Below are 26415 nucleotides of genomic sequence, written 5' to 3' on the forward strand. Positions count from 1 at the left end.
GTCTTCATTTCTGCCTTTATGTCTCGTTACACTGATGAAATCATACATCATCCTTTTACATGTTAATTTTCATGATACATAAACTGTAAATCCAGTAAAAAAAAAAAAAATCAATCTGCAAGTTAAGCTCTCACATTTTCAAAAATCAGTATTACAACCAGCCCAGATCTGAAAGCCCTAGCCTCCACTGTATAAATATGTGAATCACAGCTCTGTACTGTTAGTTACCATCTGTATCCAGACAGCCACTGCAACTGTGATGCACTATTATACCAAAGATTAAATAAGTATTATTTTGTTGTAAATAACCATTGTTATACATTCAGATTGTTCAGATTTTACTGGCCATAGAGGATCATGCTTCAGCATTTCAGAATGCTGAGGGATTGCTTTATTCATGATACACTGTAAAACACGTTTCTGTCAATTCTGACCAGAAATATTTTACCAATGAAGTAGCTGTCTGCCAACAGTAGAAGTTAATGAATGTGTTGGAGAATTTTATTTGAATCTCATTAGATCATTTGGCTTACAGCTGTGCTTTCTTATGATTTTTGTGTGTACTGTATTCGTATCCGATTCCTGTTGTTTCTCACTTTCAGTAGGATCGAATATCACCACTTCATGAGAACAGTATTAAACAGGCTTCAGATACTTAGCCTACATAAACTCTTGTAATTCTCTGCACACACTGCTCTGCTCTCAGAGAAAATAGCTGTGTGTAGCCTACATCATGTGCCATCTGAAGCTGAATAGATGGTGTGATGAAATTTTATTTTTAGCCTGCCTGAATCTGTTGTTCTCATCATCTGTAAAGCTGCATATTGTTCCTCTATTATTACAACATTTACCCACACACTGATGGACATCAACAACATGGAAACAACACAGTGGCTGATCCACACAAATGTACTGAACACACGTGTAACGTTATGTTTCTGTAAGATGTTACATTTGATCAAATGTATACTATTATCAAGTTGAGTTATGTTTTCTGATTTATTTTTTTTTTTTGGCTTAGTTTATCTGTTTACTATACAGATTGTATCTGTAGTGTTCTGATATACACTCTCATTATGCTGTAGCACAGTCAATCTAAACCCATGAAACTAATGATACACTTATGCTTTATATAAATCAATATATATTAAGGATACATTCTCTTATTATAAATGAATAAATATTTACTTGGGTTTAAGCGAAGCAGTTCTCTGGAAGACATTTCTCCAGAAATCAACAGCCTCTATTAAACTCAGTTAACTAAACTCTGATAAGAGTTTCAGAACTTTGTCTACATTTCCCCGATAATTACATCATTCTTTCCGGGAAACTTTCAAGACATTACAAAGATAGCATTAGGAAATGACAGACCTGTAAAATGCAGCATTACCAATAAAACATGAAAAACTGAAGGAAGCTGACACATGACATTAAATGTTTCCAGAGTTTATATGCAGTTTGAACGGAAGTGAGACTGAACACAAGAGACACATTAAAATCTATTTACATAATACCCATTTAGTTGTACATATTTAGTTGTATTATGTCAAAGTGAAAAAGGATAACACATACTAGCAGTTACAACCTGACAAATGTGAACATTTCAAAATGTAGCTGTAAAGTTCACCCTGTCATATTTGCTTTTCTGCTTTATTTGCCCCTGTTCTTCTTGTCCTGTCCTCTATTTTCATCTCTTTCATCCTTTCTCTGTACCCTCATCTTGTTTTTTCTGCTATACCCAGACACAGGACACTCCCCATCCAGAGGCTCCTCTTCTTCTTCTTCTTCTTCTTCTGCTGTGGACAGCAGCACTGAGCGTCTGTTGCAGAAGAAACAGCACACTAACAACAGCCTGCTCTGCAATCTGGACTTTGCCTCCTATGGTTCAGCTCCACGCTCTCCTAGCACCTTACCCCGAAGCTATGCTACCAGCAGCAGGGACAGCGAGCTGGACAGCCTAATAATGCAGCACTCTGAGGTGGAGAGGAAGAAGGAGGTGTTCCTGGACCACCTGAGGCAGAAGTACCCTCACCATGCTGCAATTATCATGGGAAACCAAGAACGCATGAGGGAACAGGTGAGATTTCAAGCTGTGGTTGCACCATATCCTGTATATAAAGATGGACATAGTGAGATGTGAGTCACCTGTTGGTTTCATTGGAGCCGGTTTGAAGCCCAGAGTTGCAGCTTATGGTCTGGGTCATCTTTTCTGTTTGGAGCAGGTACAATTAAACTTAGTGAAATATTGCGACAATAGTCCAAGTCAGTGTGAGTCCCAAAGTCGGGGAGAACAGCAGATCCAACTATCAATCACAGCTGTCAATCAACAAGATTCAAGATTTAGTTTATTTTCATTTTCTTGTGTATTTGCATTCACAAAAAAACAAAATGCTGATCCTCCCAGCAGTGCAACAACAACAGAAAGGACAAAGATTTACTGTGTACATATATCTAAAAATTCCCTAAAAAAAATGATAAAAACATATAAATCCCAAGACAGAAAAACAAACAAAGAAGGAGCAGTTAGCAGTGCAGGGCGTTAAAGTGCATTTAAAGAGCAAAGTACATGTGGTGGATGTAGACAGCTCTTGCATGTCAACAAGTGACCAGCACTGATGGGGAAGTTATATAATCAATTTCGCTGTCCAGAGAACATTAGGCAACATGATTGTTGGAATTGCCGGTTTGTATGGGTTAACATTTAGCCTAGCTAACACTCCTCCACGCTTGCCCAGCTTCCACGTCCTGTCACACCGCTTTCCTCTCCAGAGCAGCTCCAGGCAAGGCCATGGTCTCCTTTGGGTCCACTGGGCATAGCAGACCAACCTCGCTCAGCTGATTTAGCTCCCAGCCAGTATTTCTCATAGCAAAAGTCTTTGTTACAAATGTCCAAAAGAAACTGATGATCATAGACATATTTCCCTTGCACTCCACACGATGACACAGACATAGATGTAGACATAGTCAGAACTAGGAGAGGCCACCACAAACATCGGTTGCGCCGCCATCACACCAGTTCATGGAGACAGAGAGAGAGAATATCACCAACAAGGACCCCTTAATTTCTCTTCTTGTCTTCACAAAATAATTCTGTTAGCTTCCTAAGTGCAGTTTTTCCTTTGGAATGTTGGTAACAGTGGCAGGTAGCAGTTAGCAGATGACAGCTAGCTAGTTGTTTTGATTTTAAAAAGATATATCCAATGGTGATACAGCACTCTCCACCACTGTCATCAAAACACCAAATGAGAGAATATCGTTTTGAGGAATGGTGTAACTCAGCCTTGGCATTGATTCTACAAGTCTCTGGAACTCTTCTGGACAGATGAACACCATTCTTCCAAAACATATTCCCTCATTTGGTGTTTTGATGATGGTGGTGGGGAGCGCTGTCTAACATGTTGGTCCAAAATCTCCCATAGGTTTTCAATTGGGTTGAGATCTGGTGACTGTGAAGGCCATAACATATGATTCACATCATTTTCATACTCATCAAACCATTCAGTGACCCCTCGTGCCCTGTGAATTTGGGGCACTGTCATCCTGGAGGAGACAACTCCCATCAGGATAGAAATGTTTCATCATAGGATGAAGGTGATCACTCAGAACAACTTTGTATTGATTAGCAGTGACCCTTCCCTCAAGTGGACAAGTGGACCCAAATCATGCCAGCAAAATACCCCCCACAGCATAACAGAGCCACCAGATCCCCTCACTGTAGGGGTCAAGCATTCAGACGTGCACCAGTTTTTCCTTTAATTTGTCACCCATCTGTATGTAGATAGGTAGTTAAGTATACTTACACTTTTTCTTGGGAGGACAGTCTCCTACTGAGATACAGGTCTTCTGTTGTCTTGGCCTGAGTCACATGTATCATACTCCAGAAGCTGTGTCCAGAAGCCAATCTTGGACCTAATGAAAAAAACACAATAATGAAATACAGTACTGCTTTGTACTGTATCTGAGTGTTGTCTGTGATGTGTTCATGTGCTGGTGTAATGCTCTGGACATCCAAAAATTGAGTGTCCACTGCCAAACAGAGTTGTCTTCACAAAACATGCTTATAGAAACTCAAACCCAACAAACAAACACTTACCAAACATGACTGTGGTCAAGACAAGCTTGTGGATTTTGGCTGCTGTTCACCAACCAACTGTCAAGTGTTGGAAGATTGAGATTCCAACAGGACACAAACAGACCACAATACACACAGACTAGCCTGCACTGATAAAAATAAATCTTGCAAAAACTGAATTCAACACTCTGGTTCTGTACAAGAGCTCAGCAGCAGCAGAGGGAGGGAGTTTATGCAGGGCAGATGTAGGAAATATACTATATGTAAATAACATACACCTCTGTCCATGATTCAGTGAAAAGTGGAATGTGTTACAGTAGTCTCAAGTGTAAAAAAAACCCCCAAAAAACCAAAAAACCAAAAGGAACACATATTCAGATTGCATTGCTCACTCCAGCCCTGGTTGTATATAGGAACGGACTCATGCCAGCAGGCATGGGCAGACTAGCCTCCAATGTGTTACTGTTTGAATTTGCCACTTCTTATACAAGAATCATGACTTTTTAAAGGTGTTCCAGAAGTCCAGAAGCATTCTGTATTACACACCAACTTTCTAAGTTAACTTAGTTAATTTGTTTATTCATCGCATTGGCCTTGAAACATGAAACCAGCATGATGTGCCTTAGTGCTGTTACATGCAGTATGGTGCCTGTATTTCAGTGAATGCACACGTCTGTGGCAGTATATACTGCAAACAGTAAAAATGGCATTCTTCGGACAGTGAATTATCAGTGCTAATTTTAAAGCTAATGGCTAACACTGATTTAAACACAACTTAATGACAAAAGCTCACTAACTTTTTTTAGTAATCAGTAAATATCAAAGCTATATCTGTATCTGTATATCTGATCTTTAATCTCTTACTTCAGATGAATAAGCAAGATCTTTCTTATTTCCAATCCCCTGCACAGCCTTTGTAATTATATACAGTGAGTGGGTGTTGTGTTCAATGAATAATTTATGCCAATTATAACCTATTAATCATTATCTAGAGATGAAATTTAAAGTGGATTTAACATTACACTGGGTGGAGGAGAAGAAATTGTTTTCTGTACAAGTGTAACCTTTTTGTGAGTGTTGTGTCTCTATATATGCATGTCTCTGCATGAAAATGAATTCCTTTCACATAAGGGCATAGGTGTGGTTTTAACTTTGGTAGGGACATTTTTTGTTGGACGGCCAAAATAATTGTGTATGTGTACTTGCTCTCTATCACACTTTTCTATTTCATAGGCTCATATGTGCACACACATACACACATAAAGAGCCTGACTATGCAAAATGTTTACTGCATATGCCTTTGCTGACTTGCCTGAAACTGGACTTGTATCATGGGTTTTTCTCTGAAAAACTCTGGAAAAAAAACATATCATAGACAGTCACAATAAATGTTACAATAAATGTGTAGAAACCTGTAGGTAATGTGCTGTTCTGTAACTCGCTGCTGTAAGGTTTTCAAACCTCACCTGAGATTCTGTCCTACTTTCAGTTTCTGGATTTAGGCGACAAAACTCAAGAGTTTCATGACAGAGTCACAGTGATGCTCAAACCTATCTTTAAATAATCTCAAAAACTTCTGTCTGCAACTTCTGTTTGCATTATCTAGGTGGGGCTAGATATTTCACTAGAGCTCAACATCAGAGCTCACCTGAGAGGCTGCAGCTCACCAGTCTGTGTGTATCTGTGTTGCTCAGGCTGCTGCAGACAGGATTTTCATAATAAAATGGTGCCTGACAGTCACAAACAGATCAGTTGGACAAACTGTGGCTAATTTTGCTTATATAAATAATGTTCATGTCTTAATGACACACATACCATAATAACTCTGCTCTTGTTCCACTCATGGAAAAAGGGAGAGATGGTATTAAATAGTAAATATTTCTCCCACTAATTTAAAAGATTAATATTTGGATTACAGAACGTTCTTATCAACCAAACTCAACCGTTACCTACACTTTGGTTCTTCTTAAAAAAAAGATCAGATGTCTTAATTTCCGTTTGGGAGGAATTTTCACCAGTAACCAGTAATAAAGTAATAAAGTTGTTTAATTAAACAGCATGTCTGGGCAGCATTCACACCACTGTATCATTCCATTGAAGTAGTGACGTTTATAGGCCAGTATTCTGATGTATTGTGATGTGTCTGTGTGTATCTTTGGGGTGGAGATGTCTACTGCAGTGTGAAGGGGGGGGGGGGGGGGGGGGGGGGGATGGAGACTCTATAATAAGTGTCTTGTGTTGTGTCGTAAAGTTGACAAGTTAAACTGTTCTGCTAGTCAGACTGGTAAAGCCAGCATTATTTGCTGAGGTGGAGTTTTGTAATAGTTCACCAGCAACAGACAGAGAGAGAGGCGGGGTTTGTCAATGCACCTGATTTTGACAGAGGCATACTGTAGATAGAATAAACCGATAGGGAGGAGGAAATACAGTTGAAATTGACGTAAAGCGCTGGGATTTCATTTGCATGCCAAAACGCAAGTTATCTAACGTTAGGTCAGTATTTTGAACCGACATCCGCACTGCGACACTCTCCCTCCAGGTAAGCCCGTTGAAAATATTTAATGAGAACTTTCACTAACCACCTTTTTCACCGACCGACATGCAGTCTTTGTAGTTGCTTAAAATAAAAATATAGCAGAATTTACTCACACTAGCCACCACAGTTTAGACTTTTAGTTCACCTACCGACACCTTCATTCACACTTTAACTGAAGCCCGTATTCTTGTTTGCACAGCCGGACTAACGAGCTGCTCTGTAAACACGATGATGCAGGTGGTTTAGTGTCTGTTCAGCTGTAACACATAACTAAGTTACCTCTCTGCTCTATGGAGAGACATGTAGCGCAAACTCCTTGAACGTCTTTTCATTTTCCGTTGCGTTGATTAGTAATATGTAAATAAGAAAAAACAAAACAAGAAATAAACATTTTGGTCCACTCCTCCGTTCGACGTTGTTATAATATACCAAATAGCCGTTATTTAAATTAAATATCAACTTGCAGTATTGCTTTCTGTAAGATTTCTACCAGTCTTTTCACACCGGATAGTTGTACACCACCACTGTGGTGAGCGACAGCGAACTGTCAAACTATAGTAAAAGTAATAGTTAAGCAAGCCTGTATGACGGCATGTGGCGTGTTTGCTTTGCACCGATGTCTGTCTCAGGGGCACATATCGTACAGAGTCTCCTTCTTACACCTGTAATCCAGTGGCGCTGGTGCACCTGTGTGCATTCACACTTGAAAGTAGCCTATGGCAAGCATCCTGCCTTTAATTATCCATAATTACATGTATCTCCAAATGCATTTAGATGAGTCATAACTAGAGTGTGGCAGGGCAATTACAATCTGCAATAGCATAGCAGTCTGAAAGAACAATAACTCAATGGCTCCTTGGATATAACCCAATATACAATATTTTATCTTTTTAAAAATATTTAACCTTTTTAAAGATATGTCTTCAAATGTTTTTTATATATTTAATTTCATAAATTAAATATCTTCAGTTTAGATTATGACCACTGAGATATTTTGAATTTGAGTTATATTTAGGTTTGGGTGATGTGGCTCAAAGCTCCTGATTTGTGCTCATCACGTTGATTCACATAGTTAGGGGAGAACGGGGTAAGTCGAACCAGTGGGTAAAACGAACCACCCCCTGTATCTATGTAACCATAAACAAGCGTAATCATGTGACCACAAATTAAGAAAGCATAGTTCACATTACTCAATCCATCTTGGACTCAAGCACATGGAGAGAGAGGTCAGCAATACAGAGCCAAAAAAAAAATAATTTTTGTCTGCCAAGTGAATTCATCATGTTACTAAAATTATCAGTCTTGTATCCTAATTAAAATAGATACGTTGTGGACAAACATGCTAATTTAAGTCAGTGTAAGCTACAAAACAAGGTCATAAACTTAGTATAATTGTAGCTCTTAACCACTATGTGAAACAGTTTTGTCAAAATGGAGGTTGTGGGGTAAAATGTGCCAGTGATGTTGGGGCAAGTTGAGTCAGTGGGTGAATTTACCTCCAAAAATTAAAAAAATTATTTTCTGATATTTTAGAGACTAGAGACACTGTCCATGTTAATGTTTGATCACTGTTACAAGTGCTACAATGTTGATAATGTAAATTTAAGCCACACAATAGGTGTTCAGTTGAGTTGAGATCTGGTGACTGTGAAGGTCATAGCGTATGATTCACATCATTTTCATACTCATCAAACCATTCAGAGGAAATGAAAAGCAAAGGCTGGCCTTTTCCTACCATAATACTGCAAAAGTTACCTATGACAATTTCAGCTCTGAAACAAAAATAAGACACTAACTTAGTCCAACCATTGTAACGAGCAAACAGTATAATAAGCCTATACATCACACACACGCACATATGCACACAAATCACAGCGAGCACACAGCCAACATTAGCAACATGTTCATATTAATGACTGTTTTTCCAAATAAAGTGTAACATACACAACAGTGGCAGCAGCGGCCAGAATAATATCAGCTTGCATGGCGGCTGTTATTAGATTTTAAAAACATACCCTTTAATGATCACATTGATGAAAGTTATATGAAAACGAAACCCTGGAGTTGAAAAAAACCTTGGTTTTCTGCACCAAATTAGCTCTGGTGTAGGTCTCTCTTTCAGCTTTTCATTAAAAGTTAATCTTGGAAAAGGCAAGGATAATCCTCACCAGCCGTGGTTACACCTGCCTTGTTTATCAGTTTATTTCCTGCTAGCTTGTGATTGTGTCTGCTCCATTTCAGTGCACCGGTGCACCACAACACATAATGGCGAAGGCCGGGAACACTGTTTAAACTATGTTTTTAAATGGAGTGTAATCTGCCTGTAATCTTTGTTATCTGTCAACCCAGCGGCAACAATCACATGATCATCAGCTGACAAAACAAACAACAATGTCGGCCTACAGGGCAAAAGCCATGGTAGCTTTCCTAGCTGACAAATAATTGCCAACATGGATAGTAATGTTCACAATATGATTTTATGTTAACCTGAATGACATTTTATCAGTCTTCGTTGACTTGTTTATGTTTGTATGGGCCATGTAGTCATGGTGACGTAAACGCAGCTGCTGCCACTGAAATTTGGCGGTGGATCTGCCGGCTACGATGACTGTCAGATAGTGTGCCTACTCAGTGCGGCACAGGTGCCGGCACCAGCAACTGTGGAGGCCAAAAACTCTGATAGGCTGACAAAAGAGGCTTCTTTCATGTAACCCTTCACATTCCAACACAAACTGAATAGGCAGGTTTGAATGGATCAGTTCTTCTGAAACATTTTGTAGATCTCGTCACCATACAGCAGTAAAACATGTATTTTGAAAAGAAAAAACACATTTCATACTTTCTCATATCTTGGCCAGTAAAATGTAATTAAAGACATCTTAAACATTTTCAGTAGTGATGATATACGGATATCTGACAGTACAGATTGGTGGCATTGACTTTATTGGATAATATATAAAGTACATTTTTAACTGCAGTGTTTAAATTGGCTGAAAGTTAATGATTTTAAAGTCTTCTGCTTTCTTTACTCTTTACATTCTTTATCTTCTCTTCTCTCTCCTTTTCTTTTCCTCCTTCCTTGCTCCACTCCTCCTCTTTTCCAGTCTTCTCACCCCATAACCCACATTTTGTCATTTTGACTGTCTGCTTGACTGTTGTTTCTGTACCAGTAATGTGAGGTGGAGAATGAAAGCAGTGCCAGGTCCATTTCAAAGGCTTGGCACTCTACCAAAGCTGTCAGAGGGTACAATGGCCGCTGCCTGACCTCAGTTTGGCACCTGACCACTGTCAAACATCAAAGACAGGCCTAGTGGAGCAATGATGATGTACTTGATTTACTTGTTAGTTTACGTTAGTCTGCTACTACAGCTTTATTAGGGCCTGAGCCCAAAGGGCAAAGACCCTATTGTATTTTGTGTGTTTGTTTCTTTCCTCTTCTTCTTCTTCTTCTTCTTCTTCTTCTTTCTTTATTATTATGCCACTTCAACCCTTAATTCGACCCCCTAAACATGCTCAAAAACTCAAATTTGATAAAATGTAAAAATTATCCCCCAAAGTGCCAAAATGTGCTCTATAGCACCACCTACGTATCTAATATGGCTGCCACAGCCCGTAGGAATGTTGTAGAGAGATTGAACCAAAACTTAATTATTCGTCTCATCAAGACCTACAAATCATATGCTGACACCCCTGACCTAAATCCAACAGGAAGTCTGCAGTGTGCTCATCAAAGTACGACTTTGTGCCAATTTTGGACCATGATCAAACGCTATCTCCTCCTAGGGCGTTAATGGTATCGGCTTCAAACTTATCACACTGTGCTGAACAAAATTTTTAAAACCTTTGTAATAACTCGAACGGTTTAGATCTAATAAGCCCTGAAAGTTGTAGTGCGACATCATACCTTACAATGTAAACCAATGGGGAGGCAATCTCTAGGCATGGACTTTGTGTCAAACAAATGGTTCTGATGTCTAAACTATAAGTCTGACCACTTTGAAACGTGTATCAATGGATTCACGAAATATCCTACAAAAAATGTGATTTTTAATGTAGGATTTGGCCAAAGTCATGGGATTTATGAGGATATTTCACAAGAAGAGTACTCTGAAATCCTTCTCTCCAGTTGAGAGGGAGAGAGAGAATGGGAGGGGGGGATGGGTAAAGTCAGAACTGTCAGCCCAGGTCTGAAAACATCTACATGCCTGTGACAGAAGCCCTTGGACTGCGCCACACTCCAGTTACTTAGTGTTTCTTCACATCTGACAGCAGTATTCAGTCCTTACTTTTTTTTCAAGGAGTACATGTGCTCATAAATGAAAAAAATTAGGAGCACACATATAACTTTAGGAGCACACTGACAAATGTTCAAGTAAGAGTTTCTTAAAGAAAACAATTCATTACATACATATTTACAATTTATCACTTACATATTTAAACTCTTTGTGTGTGTGTGTGTGTGTGTGTGTGTGTGTGTGTGTGTGTGTGTGTAAATCACAATTTATGTTGTTTTTAGGGGTGCTTGATTATGGCAAAAATTATAATCACGATTATCTTGTTCAATATTGGATCACAATTATTTAACACAATTACTTTTTGACTGTCATTTTTGCCAATTGCCGATATTCATATATGCACATATTTTTTCCCACTTGGCTGAGGAGACTATTACACATGCAATCATATATTGTACTAATGATCAAGAAAGACTATAGCCTATATGAGGGAAGAACTTTAATGCTGAACTACTGAACTCCAGTCTTCCTTCATATATTGTCATTCTTGATTATAGTATAATCTATGCTTGCATGCATAATAGCCTCCTCAGCCAGCTGGTAAAAATATGTGCATATATCGGCATCGGCAATCAGCCACAATGGGTTGGAAATATCAGCATATCGGATATCGGCAAAAATCCAATGTCGTGCATCCCTCGTTAAAAGTCTTTACATTCCTAAAAATAGACTTGATGAAAATTAGGAAATTAATTTGTTTTACACACAAACTCATCAAGGATTTTCAATTTACTAATTGAAAAAACTGACTTTACATGGTGTGTCACAATGGATAAAATAAATAGTCTTAACAGAAAAATAACATGTTGACTCCGTTTCTCACCTTGTATTTCATCTCCACCTCATCACATCACCCTCATATCACTTTAGAAAAACGTGTATGCGTGGTCTGTATGCATGAGATGCACACATTCTCACCATGTGCGGGAAATGCCATATGCATGGTTTTTGTGTGTATGCATCATTTATGCATCTGGCCCCAGGTTTTATTTGGCAACAGTTTGTAAATCATAGCTGGTGTCTTTGTAACACTGAAACAGTATTATGCAAATGTCTCTCATGCAAGTGCAGTGCAATAACCAGTATGATGTTTATTTTGATCAACAAAACCCTCTGCTATAGTCAGTGTCACTTTCTGTGTTCTTGGACATGTTCAGTTGTAGAAAAAACTGATTACACCAACTGACGCATTCTACTACAGCTGAGCAATGACTCATGTTTTGTGGCTCCAGCTTAGGCCCACGTGACAGCACTAAAAACCATCATCAGTCCTCTCTTCAGACTACAGTGTGGGGGTGAGCTAATCTGACTCGTCAACTTCCCTCAGGTCTGTAATTAGTAGTCCTTGAAAATTTACGTTGTCTATTTGAGGTGGGAAGACCTCAAACACTCGACAGAAACACTCGACAGAGTTTTAGAGGACTGCATAATGTGTGTTTCATGTTTTTGGATTTCAGTGCTTCAGGCAGTCCACAGTTATTTTCCTTTGTGTCATCAGCCTGTAGTTTGCTCCTTGTAATGTGAAGTAGCCAGACTGATTCCTTTTTAAATGGTTAGACTGATGACCTTTCATTAATTCACTCATTATGATGGAAGCCTCTCCCTTCCCACATACAAAATTACACTTCATGTCAGTGTTAATGTATTCAGTTATTTTTACAGATGTGTGTGTTTGTGTATGCATGGAGCAGACACATATTTACACATCATAAAAAATGAGTGAGTGACGACTTAAGCAGCTACTTACGCTTAAAGACATTCATTCATTCATTCAGTCATTCACTCATTCATCAGCTGTGTCCCAGCTCCATCATACACACTAATTCTATACAGGTATTGACTGTGTAGTGTATACACTGAATAAGTGACAAAATTAAGTATACTCAAGGGTCAGTATGCAGAATAAAACACTTTTTGTGTATGCTGTAAATGTACCCTATTGTCCATCTGCACACATACTGCATTGATTTCTGGTACTAACTGCAAAAACAGTACACTATATAGGGGTGCACGATAATATTGCCACGTCATCAGTATCAGCTGATAAAGGCTTTAAAATGAAATATCAGCATCGGCCAGAAACCGATTTGTTGCCTTCTCCTCTGCTGCCTGTCTGTGCTTCCCTCCATGGACTTTTTCACCCTGACGGTCCCGGATCTTCCTCTGCAGGCCCCACTTCACTTTGCTGCCTGACAGACCGGCTGCTTCTTCCCACTTTAACCTGAAAAACAAGCCTCGGGCTCGGTGCTCCGGTTGGATCCACACGGAGAGCCCCAGCTGGGAGGTTAAGGGAGGCTAGCTGGCTGTGCTTCCCTCCAGCCATGCTAAAGCTAACACTCCGTTAACCTCCCAGCTAGCCCGGACTCTCCGTGTGGATTCACCAACCCCCAGATGTTATTATAAAGTGAAAAGAAGCAGTGCGTCTGTTGGGCAGCTGAGTGAAGTGGAACCTGTGGAGGAAGCACTGGGACTGTTAGGGTGGAACACTCTGCTGAGGAGCTGCTGTGCTCAGCTGCACAGATAGGAAACACCTTGGCTGACAGGATGTACCACTCTGTTTGAAAAAACTTCTTAATGTTTTTGGTTTTAATGAGTGGTTGGCAACCAGCATATTAGGTGCATTACCATCACCTTTTGCTTTGGAGTGTGGACCAGAGATCAAATCCTACACATTAATCCTCTCTTGTCTAATAAACTCAAAGAAAACTCTACTGCTCCACCTACTTGGCAGGTTTATTAAAATTTTAATGCTGAGCTCCTGAAATTCCTAAGTTCTTCCTTCATATATTGTCTTTCTTGATCATACTTAGTACAATCTATGATTGCATGCGTATTAGTCTCCTCAGGCAGGGGAAAAAAATATGTGCATATATCAGTATCGGCATCAGCAATTGGCCAAAATGAGTTGGAAAATATCGGCATAGCAGATATTGGCACAAAATGCAATATCGTGCATCCCTAATACTATGATAGTCTATAGTATGTAGCTACTTTATACAGTTATGTAAGTGTTTTATGGAATGGGGACACAGCTTTTGCTTATAGCAGAAAGGTTCTGATCCCTCTGGGTTGGGAATGAGTTGAGAGGTGTGTGCAGGAATTCAAGTATCTTGGGGTCTTGTTCTCGAGTGAAGGTAAGCGTGACCTGGTCGACCTGGTCCAGGATAAAGGGTGGAAAATGGATGGGTAGACAAAGGTTGGGATTTAGATGTTGGTTGTCAGCTCAGGTAAATTACCCCGAGTGAGTGTACAACTAGGATAGATGGATGGATGATAATGTCTCGTTGATGTTTGGTCCCTCTTTCACTTGGTTGATCTGTATGTACATCTTTCCATCTGCCTGAGAACTTTGGTCAAGACAACAACTCAACGACTGCTGACCAGATTGCCATGAAATTTAAAGGCTTGGTTCACCCAGATTACTTTCTGGTAGTGTTATCTATCCATGCACATGGTTTTGGTTTTATTTGTTCAGGTTTTGAGATATCTGTCTCTGTCTATAATGGTGCTGAAAGGAATTTGATTTGTGGTACTCACAGCATTGATAAATGACAAAACTAAACTAAAAGTGGAGACATTCATACCACAATGTCCTTTTTAGGCTTGTGCACATTTTAATCTTATTGTTGTAGAAGGTTTAAAATAGTGTTGTTTCAGTTTTATGACATTAACCGCAAAAAAATATTTGATATGAAGTGGTCGTGTTTGGCTGATGCTAGTTCTGTTAGATAATGGGTGTTGATACTGATTCAAAGTTGGTGGTTTTGTGACCCCTTACCTTTCATCTGGTACGACCACCGCCACATTTAGGCTCCCTAGAGAACGAACATTTCCTCTACCTCCATCATTGGGTGACACTGTGATCTTTTTTTACACACAATATGAAAACATATACTGTGTTACCATGAAATGTGCTGTCGATCAGTGGTCTCCACTGATTTCAGTTATCCTGTGGTTTGTGTGTCACTTTGACACTAAAATTTTCACTTCTGCACAAAATATTGTACATTAATGTATTTACATTTGCTGAGACAATTCAATGATTGATATATTCTGAGTTATCTGGTATATTTGTGGAATGTTTTATTTGGAATAGAACTTGTAATATCTAGTATCACTAAATACTGGTACAAAACAGGCTCTCAACATATTTAATACACATTTATCCGTGTGGGCTGCAGTGTTATTGAAGTTTGTTCAGAGTGAGCTTTTATTGGACTAAAGGAATAGTTCTTGTAGTTTTGAATAGAATATGTGCATTGGCTGTCTGACTGATGCTTAATGGAGCCTTGATTGTTCTGAGCTCTTGAGCTCTTGATGCTTGTCTGTTTTGTTCTGGCAGATATTTCCACATGTTCTGACAGGTCTGTGTGTTTACTAAAGGTTGGCTGCTTAGATAAAGGCTGCATTCATGTTCACTGCATGAAATTTGATCTGATTTCTCTAAATCCTTAACTTGAATTTTTCGTTTGCGCTGTACATCATCAATGTGACAGCGAAGAGGTTGTGTTCATTATTGTGACTTTGAGAGCAAGTTAACCTGAAAAAGGTATGCTAGTGCTTAGTCTAAAAAAAGCATTGCCCATTCCTCCAAAAAGTAGCATTTTTAGATAAACGAGTTTGTGAGATTTTTATATACAGGACAACAAGTTGATATTTGTCATGTTGATTTGACTTGACAAATATCCAAACAGCTAAGACATTCGCTCATCCCATCGTGAAAGATGAATCCAACTTCAGTTGAATTTTGTTGGCCCGTTGAATTAAACTGTTTCAGCCTATACCTGTGTGACTTTGCGTGTGTCTCTGGTCCCATATGGATGTGTGTATTTAGACATGATTTTGGAAAGTAAATGAAGAACTATGGAAGGTTGTCAAACCTTAAAACTGTTTTGGTACTGACTGAAATGTGTCCATAACACCAACTAGGTCTGGGCGATAAAACGATCTCGATATGGGATCACAATGAAGGTTATGTCGATAAAAACTTCAGACATTTTTTTACTTGATATGAATAGATCTAACAGACTATCACACAGCAGAAATAAACGCAACAACAGCCAGTCAGTCTGCAGCATTTGGCTTGTCCATTTCCTACCACAAAGCATTGTTTGAGCTACCAGTGGAGAAAGTGGATGTCCTTTGGAAAAGAGGAAAAAAATGAGTGGAATCAAGGGGCACTAAAGCAATATGATGATACCTCAGTGTCCTCAGATTAGCCTCTATGTCAGAGTTTGTCCCCGGGTAAACAGTGAACCTAGACTGGCAAAGAGGGACAAACTCCGCCAGTGCTAGTGCTAACATTAGCAGGGCTACAGTTGCCCATAATGTCTAAAGTGACCTAGCCTGAATAAACTTATATTAGAATATATTAACAATCATAAAAATAAGGCCAAAAACACACAAAAAAGTTAAATTAAGTTACAAATCAACTTATCATATACCTGCCATTAAACTGTCAGTCATCAACATTTAAATATAGTGTTGTACCTCTATATTTCACTCTCCTTTTACTCTTTGTCTTGCCTCTGTCTCCAGTGTCACCCCTGATCTTCTCAAAATCAGCTTGGTCTCACGTCATCATCATCATCATCATCATCAAGTAACAGTCAGTGTTGAACTGTGTTTGACCTCCCTGCCCACACTGCATCTGTGTTAGTTCAGACCAGTGGGGGCTTGTAACTCAAAAAAATTGGGGAGGACAGGAGGAAAAAAAGCAGCAGAAAGAAGGCACATAGAGGCATGAGGGAGAGCGCAGAGTTAAAGCACCCCAAATAACAATCACTCCCACAAAACACTCAATGCAGAGTGAAAAACAAGAGACATCCATAGAGTGAAACAGATGAAAGAGCAGAGGGAGTTAATAGACAGGTATTTAGAATAGTTATAATTACAATTAAAATACGTTCTCTTTCAAATCAAACATCCCAAGATGTGAGTGGAAAGTATTGTTCTTGCAACTGCATTTATAACCTTTTTTTTTGACTCAAACATAGCTTAACCATGTCATGTGATATACTACTTCAGCACATTGTACGGGCAAATATTACTGGGATCACTACAGAAAATTGCAGATGAACATTTAACATCCAGGAATTCACATTATAGACACTACCACTGACTATCCCTGTAACACATTGGTCACAATTTCACACACTGACCATGCACAGTCCAGCCATATACTAGGTTCTGACCTAGTCTTGTTACTCATCAGATGTGTTTACAGATACATGCCATCCACACAACTCGTGCAGTGTGATGAGAGTGAGACAGACAGACAGATGAGGGTGTATCCTGGTGTAATGCAGACTAATATGGATGTGTGGGCCTGTTAGCCACAGGGCATTACTCAGCGGAGTGTGGCAGAGAGCAGCTCAACAATGGCTTACCTTGTCATTACATAGCAGTGACTCAGTATTTCTGTGCGTTAATATGTGCATGCATATGAGTGCGTCTGTGTGTGTGTGTGTATGTGTGTGTTTGTGTATGTGCATGCATTTGTGCACACGTCAGGTTGCGAACATCAGCTCAGCGGCCGTGCATCAGTGAGAGCGTGTGCATACAGGACTATGTCACATTGCAGGGCTGCCAAGAGGAAATCCACTTCAGAACACTCACCTCAGATCACATCACTGATTTACACACACAGTCTAACACACACACTGTTTGTACCCCTATACTTGTGAGGACCATCACTGACATAATGTATTCCACCCTAACCTTTACCATTATAACTACATGCCAAACCTAGGAGTTTTATCCATCATTTCTATCAGCTCTGATAATACTGTAGTCACCAAGTTAATAGATGGGATATGGGAACATAGTGACATCACAAGCAGTCAGTTTATTTGGAAGTCAAAGTGAAAGTGAGCCAACCTGAAATGTTGCTAATAATCTGTCATTGGACAGGATAAAAGTGCACACAGTGAGGTCATAGCATTGGTTGAAGCAGGAAGTGGGTCTGTGAACTGTGACAGTTGTTTACAACAGTTCACCTTTGTTTTCTCCTCTCTTTGACATTATGTGTTCAACGAGTACAGTGTTATTATCACTCAGTGAAATGATGGACAAAACTACAAAAATAAGACCCAAGTTGTAATAAAATGGAGTTATCCTTTTCTCTCATCTTTGTTTCTGGATTTTTCAATGAGGGAGAAGGAGTAGATGTAATGCAGAGGATTCTGGTTTAAAAACACAGCGTCATTCTGCAAAAATGTGAACCAGGCTCAACTTTTGCCAAAACACTACATGACATCATCTGGCAAGGTGCTGCATTGGCCAATCACATACATGTAAAGCACAATCCTGGTGGATTACTTTGGATTACGTGAAAAGAGTACTTCTATCATTTAAATCGCAACAGTCACTACAGAAGATAAAATAGTTGCCGCCGTGATAACTTTCCTAACTGTGTATTATAAACTGCTGTGCAATGTTCTGACATCTGATAAGCTTTCATATTCAGAAATCTGTTACTCAAACTGACTTCATGGATTGAATTTCATGTCTTGTCTGTTTTTCAATGCAAGGTCGCGTAAATGGCGAATTGCGTGTGCCATCATTTTTCAAGGACGGACACTGCAGCTTCTCTTATTGGTAGTATACCGTCTAACCACTGCTGCATCTGTGTTTTGGCTTCTGTTCAGTAGCCTGCTGATGATCTTGTATCCTCCCCCATCTTTATGAAGTCTCACAATCTGGTTTACTTGTTCAGGGACATTTGTGGTGTTCACATATTCTTTTATAACCTTGTTCAGGCAATTAGCCTTTACAGTACTCACTTTTGTTGCATTGAGGTTGTACTTTGAGGCTTGTATTTTCAATTTAGTCTATCTAACCTGTTTTTAATTACAAATAAGATCAAATGCCCTACACTCCACCCTAAAAATATTACAATTATTGTAGGATAATACAATGTTGAATCATTCAGTGTTTTAGTGATACTGCACAGGGGTGTACTAAGTTGTGTTATATACTGTATCTTATTCCTCTGTGCCGTAGACCTCCTTTGCTGTCCAAAAACTATTAAAACACATCAGTGAACCACACCGCTGCGCTGGATGACATGTTTCTTCATTATGAAGAGATTGGTCATGTTAGTTTGTGTAGAGTAACAGCTCCAAAGACTAATAACAGCGATCAACAGCGTTTTCAGTCTCAGGAGGGTAGTTCTGTTTAAGGCAGATGCCAGTGAGCATGTAGGCAGCACAGGAATGTGGGTTTGTTTACAGAGCTCCACTATTACAACCTCCTAACTTTGTTCTAAATTACTCACTTGAGTAATCTTAGTTTAGGCTTTGAGACTACACATTTGTAAAAGAAAACCCATGTCACAAGGTGGAGATGTGGGGTTTCAAGTTTATCAGACAGGGAATTGCATTATGGGAAGTGTAGGAACCAGTGTTTTTGAAGCTTGACTTGAATATTCATCTCTATTCTTAATGTTATCATGTTGGTAGGATAATTTCCTGATACTGCTGTTCTCTTACCTGGAATGTATTTTTACGCTTAAAGGTTATTTTTCCAGTGATTGTGAGTTAGGCCCATGCCACCATCTAGAACCTCATATAATCACAATGTACTTCAGTCTGTTTTCTTTTTCATGCTGTCCAGGTGAGGAGCCCCAGGCCCCCTGAAAGCCCCCCCTGTGCAGGTGTGCTTGGCTTGGCAGAGCAGCAGGACCCTCTGGCTGCAGACACCATGCCTGATGGAGAGGTGCTGCCCCCCACTGTCCCCTTTACAAGGGGCTGTAAAGCCCGAGCAAGTCTACCTGTAGGCCGCTCGAGTGGTCAGACAAGAGAGAGGTCACTTGGTAGGTAGACACATACACTCACACTCACACTCACACACAGACACACACACACAGTGAAGTTGGAATAGTTGCAATAGTCTTAAAACAATATCTGTAAAACCTCTAGTACCTTACATCAGCCTAGACAGTCTGACAAAACTACTAAGAAACTACATTAAGAACTTCATGAGCAGGTGCACATATCTGAGATTTGATAATTAGCAATCAACAACCCTAAAGTGTTATACAAGACTACCGGTTTCATAAAAAAGGACACCCAAGAGTAAAGAGACGAACAACGCAGAGCTCAAAGTCTGCCTGTACGCCGCTCAAGTGGTCAAAACATAAATATTGCAGAAGTCTTACTAGGGAACCTGCAACAAATAGAAAATATAAATGAATTGTTTATGATGTGTCATCAGATCAGACTCGAATTGTGAGAATGGTTTGACATAGATAATAAAAAACCCAGTTCTAAAGCAAAGCAGTCCATGACTTAGATAGGAGGGGGTCAAGAAGATGTTGACAGATGAGAAAATATATATTCCATCACAGGTGAAGTCACACTGTCAGGTGATAATCCAAGATGATAGTGGACAGACACCTGGGGCAGCTGTCTGAGTGACAGGTTTCCTAACTACTAAACTGTACAAGTTGCTAAGCCAACAATAAAAAAAATAATCAAAGAACATAAGTTGTTGAACCTCTCAGTAAATTGGCAGCCATGATGATGATATGATGAATTTTATTGATTTTTCATTATTTGTTTGTTATTTTTGTTATTTTTCCCCCTTAATTTCAGCATGATATTTAAACTCCAAAATTCATTCAGGTTAAGGCATTATCATTCATATCATATCATTATCATTCAGTATAAATAAAACAAGTGTTTTTGACCTGTAGAAAAAGGCCGACTGTCTGTGTATGACTCGTACGACAAGTTGTACAAAAAAGTCTAAATACAAAAAATGCTGAATGCAACAAATTCTCTCAAATCACTTGTACATACCACTTAAGAACAAATCTGTTACTACAAGTGTTTCTTGCATGAGGCCCATTACACACAGCTACACAGGTGATTTCACTTATAGGTTGGACAGAGACTCCTCAGGACTGTGAGTGTATACAGACAGCACTGGACTGATGTTTTTCTGAATCTCCTGTTAGTTTTCTTGCATCTGTTACAGCTTTATGAACGGAGTTTGTTGACCTCAGTAAACTTGCTTTAACTTTAACTTTAAACCAGATCTAAAGAGCCAGAACAACTAAAAAGACCTCTGTGGGTGTGCAAGGCCTTTAAACAACAACATAAAGCCAAAAATAAACCAAACTGCAATTAATCTGATCTTTTTGAAGCTTATAATTGAAGTTCAACTCACTTTAAAGGCTGCATTTACAGGTATTGTAGTTAAAACTTAATTTTTACAAACTGTAGTAAGCACCTGTTGTGTCCATCTTACCAGTTCACTGTGTCTGTTTCTTCTTCTTTGTCACACTTAATCACACCTTGCACCTTGTAACTGTGTTGAGGAGGGTACTATTTAGTAAAGATCATTATTATTAGTATTGTTGTTGTTATTAGTACCGTTTTACTGTTCCTGTAGATCTGTAGATCTGTTTTTACACAGTAAATAGCTAGCAGTCACCAAGGTCAAGTTGACCATGGGCACTGGAAGCCATAGCTCCTTCACAAAATAAAAAGCCTTATAATGGTTTGCTTGTGGAATACTTATTGTGAAGCAGCTACAGGAAGTTTTATGTTTACCTTAAGAACGAATTTTACCAATGTTAAACAGATAAATTAATTTATATAAAGTATCCTGATCAGCATATCAAAGAAAAGTAGCCGAACTGACAATGATCAGAAATAGATAAGAATTTTCATATTAATCATCCCTGGGCCAACGCTGTGCACAAGGCAGCTCACACTTCACAGCACAGCCACTGCATGCAAAGAAACAGGTTTATTTTAAATACCAACAACTATCCCATAGTAAAGTTTAGAAATGCTCAGATTGCATACAGGGAACCAGGAGTGGCCCAACCCCAATCCATCAGATCTGTGGATGGGACTGATACGCCTCTGCTAAAGGTTATAGGTAACAGATAACAGTACTGTATTCGTTAAATATGTACTGTAATTGTGACTTAACACAGTCTAACAGTGACCCAGGGGTAAGGCACACGTCTTGTAACTTTAATGTTGTCTTAACTCAGAAATTGTACATTCTGATTGATGGATGTGGCAGTATCACATTGCACAACTCTGTCATAAATCCCTCCCTGACTGTGTGTCAGGTCCTGGTGTGCTGTACCTGCAGTATGGAGAGGAGACAAAGCAGGTCCGGATGCCTGTAGAGATCGGCAGTCATGACACTCTGCGGGCTCTGTTTGTCACCGCCTTCCCCCAGCAGCTCACCATGAAGATGCTGCAGTCTCCCAACATGGCCATCTACATCAAAGACACCAGCCGCAATGTCTACTACGACCTGGAGGACATCAGGTGAGGGACTTGTGATCCAGTAGGTTCACATGATCATATGAAATTCACCAACATGCAAGCCTCCTATAGATTACTGTAGGAACAGAACAGACTGAACATATTACCTGTTGGATTCTTTAACCCCTTCATTTGGGGGGGTTGGTGTTACATTGGTCTTAAACTCAGTTGCAGTCGGGATTAATGATGTCTTTAAAAGGTGGTGAGTATAGCTTATTGGATATATTGGCTTTTTGGATGCTTTAAGATTTTAAGAATTTCCACAAACAAATTTGATGTCATGAGTGTTTCAGGCTAGTTTTGTGTAAGGTTGTTCCAATATCTTTCTAGCACCTGTAGGACCTTTCTAGTACTTAACTTTTAACATTTTATCTTAACAAGTCATTTTGTCTATTACAGAATGCTACATAATTTATTAAATAATGTATTAAACATGATCTCCCATCCCATTAGCAGATGGCTTCTCTCCTTTATACTAAATGAAATTACTCAGTGAACAGTAGAAGTCCTTATTAGAGTCATTACAAAGAACATAAGTTTATTTGAGTAGCTTAAGAAAAAGATTAACTGCAGACAAAACACAGAATAGCTCAATAAGGCAATGGATAAATGCTTTGTTGCACACAAAATAATAATAATAATAATAATAATAATAATAATAATACAAAGTATTTTTATACCATCCTTTTTTGCACTGGGTGAAAGCCAAGTTTACCTATGTCTAAAAGTAGGCCTGATGGCAGGTTAAATGAAAAGTAGAAGCAGACACTGAAGGTGAAACAAAGCCAGTGGAAGGAGGTTGCAACGAGGTTAAAAGTTGATCAATATTTGAGCTTCCTTGACTGTTGGATTTTGCATTCTGAGGGAATCTACAGAGCTGGTGAGTAGTTCAGGGGGTGTAGAGCACAGTAAGCACATACACTGTCCTGGCATGGCTCTGCTTGTTGATTTGTATACTGCTATTTTGTTTTGCCACACAAAATAGGGAGGTGGTCGGGTGGATGGTGGGTGTACAAAGCGCTGTCTCATTTACATTTTATACGTTTCTTACCATGCTTATCATTTGTTTGTTTAGCCAGTGTAACATCTTTATCTGTAGCATTGCTAGCTCATACTATCCAAGGCTTGTTTGTGTTTAGCATTATTTTTTTTTAGTTACTGTACATCAGCATTTTCTGCTTAAATCAAGACAGATAAATGTTGTTTAAATTCAAATTATTAATTGATTCATTTTTTCATTCTCTGCTTCTTGAGTTAAATGTTAGGTTTCTTTGCTCTGACTCACCATACTTTCCTAGGAGTTAAAGGGGAGTGGCAACAAAACACCTGCTTTTTGGTTATTGGTGACATAATCAGTTATGTCACCTGTTGTAGGTGTGAGAGACTGACACCTGTGAGAGAAATATGGTTTTGACTAATCTGATTACGCAGTAGATTGTAGGGCCTACTTAAGGGAGTTGTCGTTTGTCAGTAGAGAGGGGGAGGATGTGAGTGTGTGCACACCGTAAGTTTGATGAGTTGAGTTGTCTTCAGTTAACCCAGGTTTGATTTAGATTTTCTTTTCATCCTTTAGAGATACATGTGTGCTTTTTCATGGTGTACATAAGTCACCTTTTTTCACTCACTGAAGTTGCTGGGTTTGCCTCCTATTACCCTCCTACACACTGATGCCAGGCCTCCTCCCTTAAACCAAGACCATGATATTTCCCCAACTTTCTCAAGGTGCTGTGAATGCCTAAACATGACCATAAAAAATATAAATCATGCTTTAGTTGCCATTAGGGATGTGCAGAGATCCCAGTATTTGTATTTGTATCTGTATTAGTTGAGGCAGCATAATTATTTGTATTTGTATTTGTATTCGAATAAAAGTGGGAAGAGGCTTAAAAATCCTGTTTTTGTTTTTATTACACTTTTAATTTTAGAAAATTAAGTTGTTACAATAAGTGTTCCCAGAGGTCCCCACATTGGGTCTTGAACTGAAGTCTCCCAGATCATAGATGACTGCGCTGATTACTGAGCTAAAACTTTACTCATCGCCTTATTACCTATTTATATAACCATAACACAGAGACAGCACACTGTGTAATGTGTAAGGAGGAACTTCAAAGGCAATTATTGCTTTGTACTTTTCATTTATTGCCTATTTTTTACAACCTAACTTTTGAAAAGGAGAAGGGGAACAACAGGTTATGGAGAGTCCCTTGGGAGCACTTCGCTTGTGTCAGTAGCTCAGCTTTATCTCTGGGGAACACCCCCAACAAATAATTTTTTAAATATTTGTATGAAACAAATATTTGTATAAAACCCACTATTTGTGCTTTGCTGAATAATGTATTTGTATTTGGGCACACCCCTAGTTGCCATGAGTGGATATTGTAGAAAAACAGATGGAATATGTTGACAGTGAACATTTTGCGACCTGGGGGACACTGTACACTCACTACAAATTTCCTCATCATGTTGCTTAAAATGTAGTTTGTGCAGCATTACCTCTCTCAATACATATTTGCTGTTATTTTAATGTCATTTCTAGGAGATAAGGTTGGTTTTGAAAGTGTCAGCTGATCAATTATGGTTACTGAGTCCAATTCACAAAATTGTTTACATAGACAATTACATGATGAAGATCGAACTGGAAACAATAACAATCACTCATTAAAAATCTATTTAAAGTGAGTTTTTACTACATTTTATTACATGCTGCGTAGCAATAAGAAGTGAACAGAACACCCCTTTATAAAGTATATTACAATCTGATCCATGTGATCATTCACTCATTTCGGTTTTACATGAACTGAAACTGAATCTAGATCTTAAATCATTTGAGACATACTTCTGTATGATAATTCTGCATATGATAAAGTGACACAGCCATTTCGTTTTATGTCAGACAAAGTCAGCCGTGAGATTGCAGCTGCTTCACACACAACTCAGAAACTAAATCTCTGCTGATTTAGACCTGACACACTTGTCATTATCTCTGTGTGTTCTGTTTCCTTCTAGAAACATCACATCCCACTCCTGTCTGAAGGTTTATCATAAAGACCCAGCACATGTTTTCAACCGCCACGCCAGACCTGCCACCACAGAGGGAAGGGTGAGTCAACAAACTGTCTCTTTCTCTCTCCATCCTCCGTATTTTTCATTGTATCCTATAGTGTTGATATAGTGACTATGTATAAAACAACCTCATACCAACTCCTGTCTGTCTGTCAGATTTCTTTCTTTATTAGGATCCCTGTTAGCACCAGCATAAGCATTGGCTATTCTTCCTGGGGTCCACCACTCATACAGTCATATACACTCATACACACTATAGCCACATAAACACAACAAACAAAACAGCTCACCTCATTGAATTAATAATCAAGTACATACAGAAGAGAAACAAAATTGTCATCCTTTCAACAAGCATTAAGCCAAACACAAAATTATAAATCAATCACAGTTCCTCAAGAATTCATAGCAAACTTGATTTTTTTCTTCTTCATACCAATAAACAGAAATTCTTGTCTGAATGACCTTCTTAAATTATATATTTATCCATCCTGCGCTTTGACACATTTAATTACAAGAAAATAGGGTATTAAAATACATTTCTCATTCTCTGCCAAGGGGGATTTCTGCTTTCACCCAGGTTTACGTTTTATATCTTACACCATTTTTTTCCTAGTTTACACACACACACAGTTGAATTATAGTTCCTGAAATGTTTGGAGATACTGTTTTAACAAAACTTTAAAACCTATTTTCAAGTATTCTCTTGAACAATATGCACTGACAATCGATTCCAGCAGACCATGGCTCTGTACATGACTGTGTTCTGTATCATAGTTGTTTTTGCTTTAGGTAGCATGAACCCTCTTTCTGTTGCATATCATGTTTGATAATTGTGTTGAGCAAACTGAGAGAATAACCTTTCATATAGTACATTTGGTGATTGTGTGACCAGTCCATTTCTGAATAAATTTAACAAAGCATAGGTGGATCTCTGACTGACAGTTAGCCAACTCAGACTATCATGCATGTCTTTTACATTAGCACTGTAAAGCACAGTGTGCCACTTTATTTTTATCACTTTCATTGAAGCACTGGACCAAATCAAGAAACAATAATCAAGCTGTGGCAGACTGTGTTTCAGACATGAATGATGAGACTTTGAGGAATGATGTGATTTTCAGGCGGGAGCTTTCTGCCTTCTAGGAATCCTAAACA

At 38.9% G+C, this 26415-nt stretch overlaps 1 protein-coding gene and 3 long non-coding RNA genes across 10 annotated transcripts in view; 2 read left to right on the plus strand and 2 right to left on the minus strand.

Annotated features, from left to right (window-relative positions):
• The window catches only part of LOC121909468, a 567936-nt gene that overhangs the window by 242997 nt on the left and 298524 nt on the right, over window positions 1–26415 (plus strand). The window lies entirely within an intron of this gene.
• si:ch211-207d6.2 (sickle tail protein homolog) overlaps window positions 1–26415 on the plus strand; it is a 112993-nt gene that overhangs the window by 37437 nt on the left and 49141 nt on the right. For all 6 annotated transcript variants that reach the window (XM_042429993.1, XM_042429997.1, XM_042429994.1 and 3 more), the window contains exons 2-5: window positions 1743–2077; window positions 19520–19718; window positions 21996–22200; window positions 25204–25297. In XM_042429993.1, the coding sequence (XP_042285927.1) occupies window positions 1743–2077; window positions 19520–19718; window positions 21996–22200; window positions 25204–25297 (833 nt within the window). The remainder of the gene's footprint in view (window positions 1–1742; window positions 2078–19519; window positions 19719–21995; window positions 22201–25203; window positions 25298–26415) is intronic.
• LOC121909464 lies at window positions 1432–2182 on the minus strand. The gene is made up of 3 exons (XR_006099448.1): window positions 2146–2182; window positions 1914–2036; window positions 1432–1819 (listed from the first exon to the last, which is right to left on the minus strand). It is a non-coding gene; the product is annotated as an uncharacterized LOC121909464 (long non-coding RNA).
• Window positions 2171–6877, minus strand: LOC121909459. 2 transcript variants are annotated; one of them, XR_006099443.1, is made up of 3 exons: window positions 6758–6877; window positions 3801–3909; window positions 2171–2209 (listed from the first exon to the last, which is right to left on the minus strand). It is a non-coding gene; the product is annotated as an uncharacterized LOC121909459 (long non-coding RNA). The 2 variants fall into 2 exon arrangements; XR_006099442.1 differs by lacking the exon at window positions 6758–6877 and adding an exon at window positions 4094–4748.

This window comes from Thunnus maccoyii, chromosome 12 (assembly GCF_910596095.1).
Source record: "Thunnus maccoyii chromosome 12, fThuMac1.1, whole genome shotgun sequence".
In the NCBI taxonomy this organism is placed as follows: domain Eukaryota; kingdom Metazoa; phylum Chordata; class Actinopteri; order Scombriformes; family Scombridae; genus Thunnus; species Thunnus maccoyii.